Source organism: Arvicanthis niloticus, chromosome 1 (genome assembly GCF_011762505.2).
Source record: "Arvicanthis niloticus isolate mArvNil1 chromosome 1, mArvNil1.pat.X, whole genome shotgun sequence".
NCBI classification, from domain to species: Eukaryota; Metazoa; Chordata; class Mammalia; order Rodentia; family Muridae; genus Arvicanthis; species Arvicanthis niloticus.
Genome location: NC_047658.1, coordinates 73,404,097 through 73,417,246, shown reverse-complemented (window position 1 = coordinate 73,417,246; position 13,150 = coordinate 73,404,097). Strand labels below are relative to the sequence as shown.

The 13,150-nt window shown below is 40.7% G+C and overlaps 1 protein-coding gene across 2 annotated transcripts; it reads left to right on the top strand.

The window, feature by feature from the left end:
* Positions 1-5,693: 5,693 nt before the first annotated feature.
* LOC117714583 (olfactory receptor 52H1-like) lies at positions 5,694-11,199 on the top strand. Of its 2 annotated transcripts, XM_076914549.1 has the most exons (4): positions 5,694-5,841; positions 6,931-6,959; positions 9,733-9,804; positions 9,921-11,199. In XM_076914549.1, exon 4 carries the CDS (start codon positions 10,040-10,042, stop codon positions 10,970-10,972), a length of 933 nt encoding a protein of 310 aa, XP_076770664.1. In that variant the 5' UTR covers positions 5,694-5,841; positions 6,931-6,959; positions 9,733-9,804; positions 9,921-10,039; the 3' UTR covers positions 10,973-11,199. The 2 variants fall into 2 exon arrangements, with proteins under 2 accessions (XP_076770664.1, XP_034367062.1); XM_034511171.2 differs by lacking the exon at positions 6,931-6,959.
* The last annotated feature ends 1,951 nt before the right edge of the window (positions 11,200-13,150 follow it).

Genomic DNA, 13,150 nt, shown 5'->3' with positions numbered 1-13,150 from the left:
ACCCTTTGCTCTGTTTTAAGGCTTCCCTCCACCCTAGAAACCTCTTCAAGACTTACCTCCCCGTGGCACTTTCTGATTCAGTTTCCCTGTTCCACATTTCACCTGTAGCTCAGGCTTCTTAAATATATGAACTTAGTCTCTGGCTTACAGTGTTTATCCTCTCCTGTCCTTTGGGAGAGGTAATTCTCCTGCTTCTGTGTATTCCTCTGTTCCTTAGCTTCAGCTGCCTCTCATGGCCAGCATTTCAGCCATGCCACTCAACACAGGTATCTAACGAACATGCATAAGTGTAGCTTTGGCATGGAGCCAAATGGAACAGAGTGTTTTTGATAAACAGGCCAAACATACTATGGAAAGGACCTGATACTAACTCTGCCTCTTGGCTCTACTGCTGATTTTTTTTGTTTTTGTTTTGTTTTTTTGGTGTTTTGCTTTGCTTGCTTTCCTGATTCAATGCTACTCTCTTTTTTGCCTTTAATCTTCCATCCCACTTTTTCCTCTGTTTCTCTCTATTATCCTTCCTGAAGCATTTTCTTCCAGGACTTTTCTCAATCACTGTCCTCATGGCATTCCACGCCCAAGTTTATCTTTTGACACAGGATAAAAAGTCAGGGGAAATTAAGAGAGCTGTGAGGAAAAGGACCCTCCAGCTTCAGAGTCTGGCTGCTGTTTCGTGCTTTTTGAGAGTAAAGAATTCCAGTACAATTAACAAGATTTCCTAGCAAAGTTACCTACCCTAGAGATAATATTCTCTCTCTCTCTCTCTCTCTCTCTCTCTCTCTCTCTCTCTCTCTCTTTGTAGAAATACTTTCAAATAAGAATGCTAAGATATCAGTGAGCCATGAGGATGATCTTACTCCTCTCCCAGACGTTTTCTGGAAAACAAACAAGACTATCAACTTTGGTTTACATAAAAACATTTTTGCTTCCCTTGTAATTCCTTGTTACCTTAATAGCCATGGTTTTATTTAACATATCCCAGGAAATACCCTACGATGTCACCTAAAGATTTTAGCAACTTTAGAAGGCGCAATTTCAGTAGCTATCCAAATCTTTTTCTTTCTGTCTCTGTCTCTCTCTTATTTTGTTGCATACACACACACACACACACACACACACACACACACACACACTGACTGTTATACAAACAACTAAAATTCTCTCCTGAGTGCCTCTGTTTTAACCCTTGTGCTTAAATCTGTGTTAGAACACCATCCTGGTAACTAACTCCACTTCCTACTGATTGGTCCTGAAATCCTTTCCTGTGGTGAAGTCAAGACCCTCATCTTCACCTGAGTGAAGGCCCCAGTTCCCCCTGTCACTAACTCTCCACTTCAGTGCTCTCTTCCCCACTCCCTGACCTGAGGAACTCCTTACACTCACATGGTATGTACTGATTCATGGTCTTAGGGCAAAGCTTTGGGCTTGTTTGTAAGGGCTTGCCCACCATACCTGGCTGACCAGACACACAGAAAGAAAGTGAGCGGAGGACTAGCATTCATCTCCCTCTGCATACTGACTGTAAATGCAATGTGACCAGCTGCGACCATATACCCGAGCCAGAACAAACCCTTCTTTCCTTATGTTGCTTTGATGTTTTATTGCATTAGCCAGATAACTAATACAATGTTTCAGCAAATAATGTATAGGTGCATAGGTAGTTCTGTTCTGTTCATTTAAACATTTGACTTTTTTTTTTCTTTTGAAACAGGGTCTTATGTAGCCCAGGCTGGCCTTGAAATCACCTATATAGTTGAGGATGACCTTAAATGTTTGATCCATCCTCCTGCCTCCACCTTCAAAGTGGAGGATTACAGAGGTATGACATTATCCCTGATTAATGAGGTACTAAGGATTGAACCTGGGACCCTGTGTGTGCTAAGCAGGTACTACCAACTGACTATTAATAACTGAATATTAGTGTCATTATGTTTTCTGGTATAAGTTTTCCTTTCCTTATGATCAAAAGTCAAAGCAAATTTCTCATTATCTGCGGGAGTGGTCTACCTCTCCCCTTTCTTTTGTCTCTCTATCAGGCACTGCTTAGCTTTAGCGGAGGGCCTGTCCACAGCAGTTCCCTCTCAGGCCTGCACAGCCTGCTTTGGACCCAGTCAATGTGACAACACATTGACTGGATGCTCCATTAGCGCCACCTACTGACCGGTTGGTGCCAGTTGCTGCTGGGCTCTTCCCATCTTTCAGAATTCCCAAGTGACTTTGAGGGAAATCTTACATGGCTCTCTAATATTGGACCTTGCTGCTTCCGAGATGAATGCTTAGATCTTTGGCATAGTGTGCTGTGCAAAGAAGGTGTTTTTACACTTGTCTTGACATGGAATAAGTTTTATTTCATCACAAGTTTGGAATGCTGGACTATGAGCAAAGCTTGAGAATTAGTTTATAATTATATGGATATTGAGAGAATTTCAGAGAGATTCTCTAGATGTTAGAAGTATGGAGACATTACTCACAATCCTGGAAAGTGCTTCTGACAGAGATGGGGCACGGGGAGGGCATTCGACTTCATGTCTTTCTCTTAAAAAACTAAATAAAAGGTCATTAGGATAACGGGGTCCTATTTATGTAGGGCATCTATTCCTGAGGATGGCCTGCCCTAGAGTGTCGCTGACACACAGAGTCACTCCATTGAGTAGCCCTGATTTTCCATCACCCAGAGGCTAGCATTTGTAAATAAGAGTTCCTTGGATGGGGTGGGACTTTCTGCTCACTTTGTCTCCTCTGTACTAGAATGTTTGTCTCGCTTGACCTTGTGCAGGTCTTGTGTGTGCTGACACAATCTCTATGAGTTTGTTTGGATGTTCCTGTTGTGGAAACATCCACAACCAGGCTGAGTGTTTTGAGGTCTCTCATTTTCTGAATGTTGTCCAGTTGTGAGTCTCCCCTGATAGTTAGCATCTGCTGCGAGAAGGTTCCGTTATGAGGGCCAAGTGCTGCACTGAACTCTGTATGTGTACAGTGATTTGTCCGTAGGAGTCATTTTATTGTTATGTTCATTTAGTAGAATAGTAGTAGTAGGTTTTCCTATAAGTCTAGTACCAGGTCCTTAGCCTTGTTAGTAACCTCAGGTACGGGTTTCATCTCATGGAGGAGACCTCAGACCTGATGAAAAAGTAGTTGCTTAGCTCCATAACACTTGTGCCACTGTTGTACCAGAGGGCATGTCTTGCAGGTGATTTGTTATTACTGCTTGTAGTGTTTGTAGCTGGGTGAGATTATTCCTTTCCTCCTACAATATCCAGCTATACCACTCTTAGGCATAAGCCCAAAGGACTCTATATCATACCACAGAGATACTTGCTCATCCATGTTCATTGCTGCTTTGTTCATAATAGCCAGAATTTGAAAATAGCCAATATGTCCATCAACTGATGAATAGATAATGAAAATGTGGTACAGTCACACAATGGAATATTATTTAGCAGCTAAGAGAAATGGAATTATGAAGTTGGCAGGTAAATGGATGGAGCTAGAAACATCTAAGTGACAGCAACCACCATCCTGAATGATCTAACCTAAACCCAGAAAGACAAACATGTTTTCTCTTTTACATAGATGTTAGTTTTTATGCCATATATGTGTGTGTATAAATGTGTATATTAATATATGTGTATATATTAATATATGTGTACATATTAATATTATATATACACATATTATATTAATATTATGTATACATATATACACATTATATATACATATATTAATATATGTGTATATATGTATACACATATTAATATACATGCTATATATTTACATACATATATACATATATATATTAATTATAGTGTTATAAAGGGAAATTTGAAGAAGATAATTGAAGTAGTGACAGATGGGAGGGCGGTGTATTTAGACGAGGGAACAGGGAGAAACAGCTGACACTAAAGGACTTTTGAAAAGTATGAAAACCTACTACTGTAGAAGCTTGCTAAAATGTATACATATAAAAAAGGAATTTAAATGAAGTCACCATAATGAAGAAAACAATCCCCCAACTAGAGCTATGCAATTTTTATTTACTTTTAGTTCAATGCAAATGTGCCTTTAGTATAGAATACATTCATGGTAAAATTGATAAAGTGAATATTTAAAACCCCGTTGAACAGCTCAACCTAAATCCCTAATGCAATACTTATCTATTTCCATACAACACAACACTGCAATTATTTTCTTTTTGAAGATGTTTATGTGTAGATTGATATATAGTCTCTGTGTGAGTGTATATATGAACATGTTTCTGTGCACAGAGACTTAGTTGAGTCTCTTTCTATCATTCGCTCCCTACTTCTTTGGGGCTGGGTCTCCCCCTGCATTTTCTCAGCTTGGCTAGAATTGAACAAACGGCAATAATCCTCCTGTGTCTGTCCCCCTTGGAGCTGGAATCATCTGTGTGTTCAGGCTACTTGTCTTTTTATGTGGATGCTGACGTCTGAACTCTAGTCCTCGAGCTTGAGTGGCAAATACTCATAACCTCTGACTCCTCAGCGCCATGATTCTTGTTAGCTGCTGTCCTTGCACCCATCCCTAGCCTCCATGTCTACCTTTTTTTTACCCTGCAGTCACAGACATAAATAAATGTAATAAAGTGTTATACTCCAAGGATGCTGCCAAGCCTAGAAATATGGGTGATGGCGATAAAAGATGTGACCAAAGAAAATGAAGCAACAGAGCCCAGAAAAAACCTGGTTGCATATCTGAAGCTCAGGTGAAGCTCAGATTGAGTTGAGCTTCAAGAGGATGAGACAAAGACTGGGCTGGTTCATGCTTGTCTTCCAGCTTTCAGGTTGACTTGTTGGGTTTCTAAGTTCCAAGGTGAACATACTCTTACTATAGTGATTTTAAGCTGCCCATATGATGATGACTTGGCTGAGAAAAAGTTTTTTTTTTTTATTGATTTTGATATTTTATTCTAAATTTGATAGCTAATCAAAGATTCAACCTAGAAGTCAGCTTCAAAAAAATGTTGTATTAAAGAAAGTTTTTTTTTTTTAAAATATTTATTCTATGTATACGGGTACACTGTCTCTGTCTTCAGACACACCAGAAGAAGATCCCATTACAGATGGTTGTGAGCCACCATGTGGTTGCTGGGAATTGAACTCAGGACCTCTGAAAGAGCAGTCAGTGCTCTTAACTGCTGAGCCATATCTCCAGCCCTCTCAAAGAAAGTTTTAACTAGCATTAAAAAAAAAGCTAGAATCTATTTATTCTGTCTTGCTCTGAGCTCTTGACGTCATCAAAAGTTAAATGTTTAAGAGTTGGAAAACAAGTATTATTCTTTCCCCTTCTCTATTTTATAGCTCCACAGAACTGTAGCCACATATGTGTGAGAAGGTCGGCACAAAAAAGCATATGGTGCACAGAGCCCCTGAAACTTGTAGTGGTGGGAATGGAGAGGGAATTTGCTGGTTTGAAATTCTTCTGAGACATTCTAATCTCAGGACATGATGTGTCCTGGAAGAGCTGAGACTGCAGTGGGGACTCAGCCGATGGGATCTCAGGCCCTCACCAGCAATGCCCTTGGGATGGGTGTTTGTGCAATCTCCAATTCATTTGTGAGCTTCGCATGTAGGATCCCTCGGGGCCTGTAAGCCTGTAAGCTCAGCGTGGGCCTCTCTGAAGGTGTAGGGCAAAAAACAAGAGGATTTCCTCTAAATAGTGCGATTTCTCTTTGTCTTTCAGTCCTCATCAAGGGCCTGAGGTTTGGGAAGTGTTGGGTTTGGACCAGGCAGGCAAGATTGGCAAGGCAGAGTGAACTTCTGGGGGCTAAGCAGTGAATGGAAGACAGAGTAGAGACACAAGGATGGGCCTAGTCTAGTTCCTGTAAGTAAGTTTTGAGGCTGAGGGTCAGATTATAAGGTTTCAGAGGATAGATTGACTATGGATGAATGGGATAGAGAAACAGTGAGACTGGGTGGAGGGTTTGGGTCCAGAAGGATGGATTCTGACTCTGGCTCTGAGGGCGTTTACCCATTTTGAGGGATTCTAATTCATGCATATTAGGATATGTCTGAGATGATGAAAGTATTTCATAAGTTTGTTATTTATTAAAATTTAAAATTTTATCTTGTGTATGTATGAGAGAGGAGACAGACAGAGAGAGAGAGAGAGAGAGAGAGAGAGAGAGAGAGAGAGAGAGAGAGAGGTGGTAGATGATGGTGTGTGTGTTGTGTGTATTGCAGGTGTCACAGCATGCATATGAAGGCCAATGCATCACTTGTGGGGTCAGTTCTTTGCCATTCAACTGCCCCAAGTTTTTCTATTTATTAAGAGCTTGTTAGCTCCTCACTTGTAGAAAAACAATGCATTTGGGGATATCAAATCATATGTTCAGTATTACACAAGCAGGAAACACAGATCAACCTCATATCCAACTTATCTCTAAAGGTTATTTTTTAAATGATCGTTTATTTTACTTTATTTATTTGGTTCTCACTCTATATTCTAGGCTGGTCTGGAACTCACTGTTTGATCCAGTCTGGCCTTAAACTCCTGGAGACTTTCCAAGGACTCAGATTATGTACAGATTCTCTGTATGAGACTATAACTGTAAATTTTGTGAATCCACGTGTATTGGGCACATATGTCATTGTAATGCACATTTCCACTCCATTCTATATCCACACATTCACTTTAGCCATCCTTTAATTACAGTGGAGCATAAGAATAGAGGGGGGTTGGTATGAAAGGTCGATGGGTTCTGTGTCAGCAAATGTCAGCACAGTGTTATCTGTGTTTTATAGCAATTGGGCTTTAAGTAAGATAATAAGGCTGTGGATGTGGAAACATCTCAAGATAGAAGACTGAAATCAATGACTGGAGCAGTGCTGAGAGCTGTAGCACACTGGTGGGACACTTCATGCAGTCTTGGGTGTTAAGGCTTTTTTTTTTTTTTCTTTTTTAAACTGTCAGCTAAGCTAAAGAGAAGGAAATCAACAAAGGTAATCTGTCCTAAAAGTATCTTATGTTGTTGGTGAGAATGTCTTGGGAGGTGTCAATAAAAATGACAATTATGACCTTACTTATATCTTTAATGAAAATGCTTTTCATGTTTTATGTGGCTTGATAAATACTGGCTTCCAATTTGCATGGGCCTATTTTGTTTTATGTAGAAAGTAATGCAGTCTTAATATATAAAAATTTATTGTCAGAGACAGACTATGAGAATATTCATTTTTATTTGGCTTAATTAATGATATTCAGTTTATAAATGTTCTTGGGTGGCACTGTTGTATAGGCATTGAGGTTATTATGGAAAATGAACATAATTGACATGATTTTGTCATTACAGAGTTTGTAGTCTAGCCTGAAAAAGAAATGTTAAATATGTAATATAAGTATTACTAATTTTGTAGTCGAAGAAATACATTTATTTAATCTAGAGAAATCTGGAAACTGTTTCCAGAGATGTCTTCTTTAAGTGCGCGGAGTGGACTAGGCTTTCCTGAGGTTGCAGTGATGAGAGGAACACAGCGTTGCTGGAAGCACAGGGCTGGGAGAGTGTTTTAAACGGGGCGACATATGCACTCAGACTCACTAAGAATGAGCATGCGTGAACGTGTACCTCACTGTGTTTGAAAAGCCCATACCCTCTGCTTCTACTTCTCTTTACAGTTCTGGTCAGTTTTGATTTACAGTGCTGCAGACTCTGGATCTGCAGTTAGGTCATTGTATGACACTTCAGTCATAGGATGAAGAAAGATATAATTTTAAAAATTTTTGTATTCTTTACATATGTTACATTCAACTGCAATTTCTCCTACCTCCATTCTTCCTGGTTTCACCTCCCATCTCACCCCTCCACCAGACCCACACCTCCTCCATTTCCTTAAAAAACAAAACCAACCAAGCAACCAACCAAGCAACCAACCAAGCAACCAACCAAGCAACCAACCAAGCAACCAACCAAGCAACCAACCCACCAACCAACCAACTAACCAACCAACCAACCAAAGAGCAGTCCTCCCAGGGATGTCAACCAAACAGCATAACAGGTTAAAATAAGACTAGGCACAAACTGTTATATCAAGGCTGGATGAGGCGACCAAGCAGCAGAAAAATGGTTCCAAGCACAGGCAAAGAGTTACAAAGGTTGTTTCATGCTAAAATATTTCAATTGTCGGATGCTGAAAATTCTCAAAATGATTCTAAGGTTTTTTTTGGGGGGGGGCATGTGGGTGTACTTCAACTCTACATTTAGAATAAAAAAATTCTGTGTTCTCCCACTAGAGGGCCTCCCAGCATTATTTCTTTCTTCTTCTTCCTTCTTTCTTTCTTTCTTCTTCTTCTTCTTCTTCTTCTTCTTCTTCTTCTTCTTCTTCTTCTTCTTCTTCTTCTTCTTCTTCTTCTTCTTCTTCTTCTTCTTCCTCTTTCTTCCTCTTCCTCTTCCTCTTCCTCTTCCTCTTCCTCTTCCTCTTCCTCTTCCTCTTCCTCTTCCTCTTCCTCTTCCTCTTCCTTCTTTTTCCGAAACAGGGTTTCTCTGTGTAGCCCTGGCTGTCCTGGAACTCACTCTGTAGACCAGGCTGGCCTTGAACTCAGAAATCCGCCTGCCTCTGCCTCCCAATTCCTCTTCCTCTTCTTTTTCCGAAACAGGGTTTCTCTGTGTAGCCCTGGCTGTCCTGGAACTCACTCTGTAGACCAGGCTGGCCTTGAACTCAGAAATCCGCCTGCCTCTGCCTCCCAAGTGCTGGGATTAAAGGCGTGCGCCACCACTGCCCGACCAGCCCAGCATTATTTCCAAAACGTACAAAGCTTCAGTCTTCTCCAGTTCTTACAGATTTTCCTCCTTCATCCTTAAGGTAGACTGGAGGTCCAGCTTCACCTCAAATTCTTCATGAGGAGGCATCAGGTATTCCTGTCTCAGAGAACATGTTGGTTGACAGGTTTTAAGGAGGACAATGATCGAAACTGGGGTGGGGTTGGTGTTTTGACAGATCTTGGTTCTGCTTATTCCTGTTCTTTTTACATCTTAAAATCTCTTGTGAATCCTTGCCATTTCACAAAATCTGCAGGTACCACCTGGTAAAGGATAACACCATGGAAGAGTTCTGGTCATGGAATCTAGTGATTTGGCTCCTTGGCCAGAGGGATGACTTGAGTTTCTCAAAACAAAAGAAAAAGAAAAAAAATCCTTTATTTATTTTTTCTGAAACAGGGTTTTACTGTGTATCCTTGGCTGTCCTGGAATTCAGTAAACCAAGTTGGCCTCAAAAATCACAGATATCTGCCAGCCTGTGCCTTTGGGTGCTGGATCACTATCACTACCTGGAGACAAAATTCACTTTTAACGAGGGGCTTCTAAGTTCGACAATACATTAGAGATATTGGAATAGAATGAGCATCCAGAATTGTTAAATTACCTTATGTTCTCAATAGTGAGGCATTCTCTTTAGTGTAGTCCTGTTCCTGAAAGCAGTTAGTTAATTTTTCCCTATACACATTCGTTCAGTGATGAATTATATAAACTCAATGATAACATGATCATTTAAACAGGATTAGCATTTTATAAACTGGACAAGTTATTTCTCTTGCTGTGGTTTCTGTTGAAATGTGAGAATTAACACCAAGGTGTCTGATAGCTCTTTCTGAAAATCATGACCATGACCATCTTTGGGGTGGAGGGGAATTTATTTTTTGTTCATTCATTTATTTTGTGCATGTGTGTTTTGCTTGCATGTATATATGTGAATTATGTGTATACCCGGTGCCCCATAGAACAGAAGAGGCCATCAGATCTCCTGGAACTGGATTTAGCAGATGATTGTGAGCCACCACATCCCCAACAGTGTAAGTGTCAGAAATCGAACCTAGGTCCCCCGGAAGAACCACCAGTGCTCTTAACCACTGAGTACCCCATGAGGATTGCTCTTAATGGTAATTGGATTTTCTCTTTTCAAATACAGGAAACACAGCTGCTCTCAGAGAGGTCATGGAGAAAGAATGAACACACAATTCCTCATGCTCACCATACATACTTGGTTTTAGGACAGAAGAACTAACTATTCTTCAGATCTCAGTGGCCATGTATAACGTGAGTAGCTACAACACTGGCCCCTTCACTCTCTCAGGCATCCCCGGACTTGAGCAGTACCATGTCTGGATCAGTATCCCTTTCTGCTTTATCTACCTGGTGGCCATCCTGGGCAACAGCATCCTTCTCTACCTCATTGCAGTGGAACGCAGTCTTCATTCACCCATGTTCTTCTTCCTTTCCATGTTGGCCATGACTGACCTCATATTGTCTACCACCTGTGTCCCCAAGACCCTTAGCATCTTTTGGTTTGGTCCTCAGGAAATCAGTTTTCCTGGCTGTCTGACTCAGTTATTCTTTCTGCACTACAGCTTTGTCTTGGACTCAGCTATCTTGCTGGCCATGGCATTTGACCGCTATGTAGCCATCTGCTCACCCTTGAGATATACCACTATTCTCACACCCAAAGCCATTGTCAAAATTGCTGTGGGAATTTCTTTCCGAAGTTTCTGTGTCTTTGTCCCATGTGTTTTCCTTGTGAACCGCCTACCCTTCTGCAGGACACACATCATTGCCCATACCTACTGTGAACACATCGGTGTTGCCCGGCTGGCATGTGCAGATATCTCCATCAACATCTGGTATGGGTTTTGTGTCCCCATCATGACAGTGATTATAGATGTAGTCCTCATAGCCATCTCCTACACTCTCATCCTGTGTGCTGTTTTTCGCCTTCCCTCCCGAGATGCACGCCAGAAGGCCCTGAGCACCTGCGGTTCCCACGTCTGTGTCATCCTCATGTTCTATATACCAGCCTTCTTCTCCATCCTCGCTCATCGCTTTGGGCGCAATGTCCCTCGCACTTTTCACATTATGTTTGCCAACCTGTATGTGATCATCCCACCTGCACTCAACCCTATTGTCTATGGAGTGAAGACCAAGCAGATCCGGGACAAAGCCGTTCTTTTGCTCTTTCCCAAATGATCTCAGTGACTGAAGTCTTGGATCTGGGGGCAGTTCATAAAGCATAGTAGGTAAAAGACTGAACCAACAATCACTGGCCTCCAGGAGAGGACATATGGAGTGACTGGGGTTTTACTTTCTTATTTTATGCAGAAGCCTATGCAGCCATTTTAGTTTTTAGAAAAAGAAGCTCAGGGTTTAGAAGACAAAAGGTATTTATTTCACGTCTGAAAATAAACAGCTTATCTTAAATGAGAATCTTGCAATTCCTTTTGGTTGTGTTAAGGTAATAAAGACTCATTTATAGCAGTGGTGATTGCTATTCTGTTTTCACTTAAATTATTTGTGAGGAATTGCTATTTTTTTTTATACACACCATAATTGTGTATTTATGTATCACAATAAGGTAGGGAATTAACTGCTTACCCTGTAGATTTCTAGATTAAGAAAATTAAATTTGTTTATTTTTGTGTGCATATGCATGCATGTATATGTGTGTGTATGTACATGAATATGGGCATGTGCATGACACAGTTTTCACCTGGAGTCCAGAGGACAACTTGTTGGGAAGTTAGTCCTCTCTTTCCACTATGTAGGTTCTGAGGATCAAGGGTAGTTTTTCTGACTTGGAGACTACAACCTTTATTTGCTGAGCCATCTTTATGGTACAAGTTTCTAGAGTTTTTTTTTTTTTTTTTTAAATATGCATTTATTTATTTATTTTATGTATGAGTACACGGTTGTTCTCTTCAGACACACCAGAAGAGGACATCAGATCCCATTACAGATGGTTGTGAGCCACCATGTGGTTGCTGGGAACTAAACTCAAGACCTCTGGAAAAGCAGTCAGTGCTCTTAACTGCTGAGTCATCTCTCCAGCCCAAGTTTCTAGAGTTTTAATATGGTTGTTATTATCCATTTCTAGACAATATCAGTTATATGCCCTGGTTTCTATCAGATGCACAGACAACATTTATCAAAGAAATTAATAGAAAATCTTAATGAAATTATTAATCAGTATTGCAGACGTTTTTCTTAGGAGAGGATTAGGACAACACTGTTTTTTTTTTTTTTGTTTGTTTGTTTGTTTGTTTGTTTTTCTGACCCAGAATTGTTCCTATCTGAGCCCGAGGAAAAGGAGGTCTAGTGACAGGCCCAAACTGAGATCAAGCACAAGGAAAGGCCCCCAAGGCCTGACATTATTACTGATATTATGGTGTGCTTACAAAAAAGGGGCTTATCGTGACTGCCCTCCAAAAGGCACAACAAGCAGCTGTAAGAGTCAGATGCAGATATTTACACCCAACCAATGGACAGAAACTGGTGACTCCTGTGGTTGAATTAGGGAAAAGCTGGAAGAAGCTGAGGAGGAGAGCAACCCTAGAGGAAGACCATCAGTCTCTACTAACCTGGACCCCTGAGATCTCTCAGACAGTGGGCAAACAACAAGGCAGCATACACACTCTGATATGAGGCGCCCAATACATATCACATAACACAGCAGAGGACTGCCTGGTCTGGACTCAGAGAAGATGCACCTAACCCTCAAGAGACTTGGGGCCCCAGGGAGTGGGGAGGTCTGGTAGAGTAGGGTGGGGGTGGGGACATCCTCTTAGAGTTGGGACATAGGGCATGGGTAGGGAGGAGATGTGGGAGGTGAAACAGTCAGAGAGTAGACCGGGAGGGGGATAAAGTCTGGACTAAAGAATAGAAACAAACAAACAAACAAACAAACAAATATAAATAAAAGGAAAAAAAAGAAAAGAGATACTGGAGAGATGGTTCAGCAGCTAAGAACACTGGCTTCTCTTCTAGAGGACCTGGGTTTGATTCATAGAACCCATAAGACAACTCACAACTTCAGTTTTAAGGGACCTGCATGGGCACCAGCATGCACATGGTACATGCACATATATGCAGGTAAAACTCTCACACTCATAAAAATATTTTTTTTAAAAAAGTAAAGAAATGAAAGTTTAAAGCACTTTTTTTCTAGAAACATGGGACTCTAAAAGAACTGAATTCTAGTTGGTAAAAACAGAACAAGGTAAATTAGAGCTCTAATGATTGGCTAAGGGCTACAATTAAAAGAAGAAAGATTGACTCAGACTTAAGGAAATTATCATTTTAGTCTTTTAGGTGTCTAACCATCAAAAATCGTAACAAAGTCTCAAATTAAACAAATTGCTCAATACACAT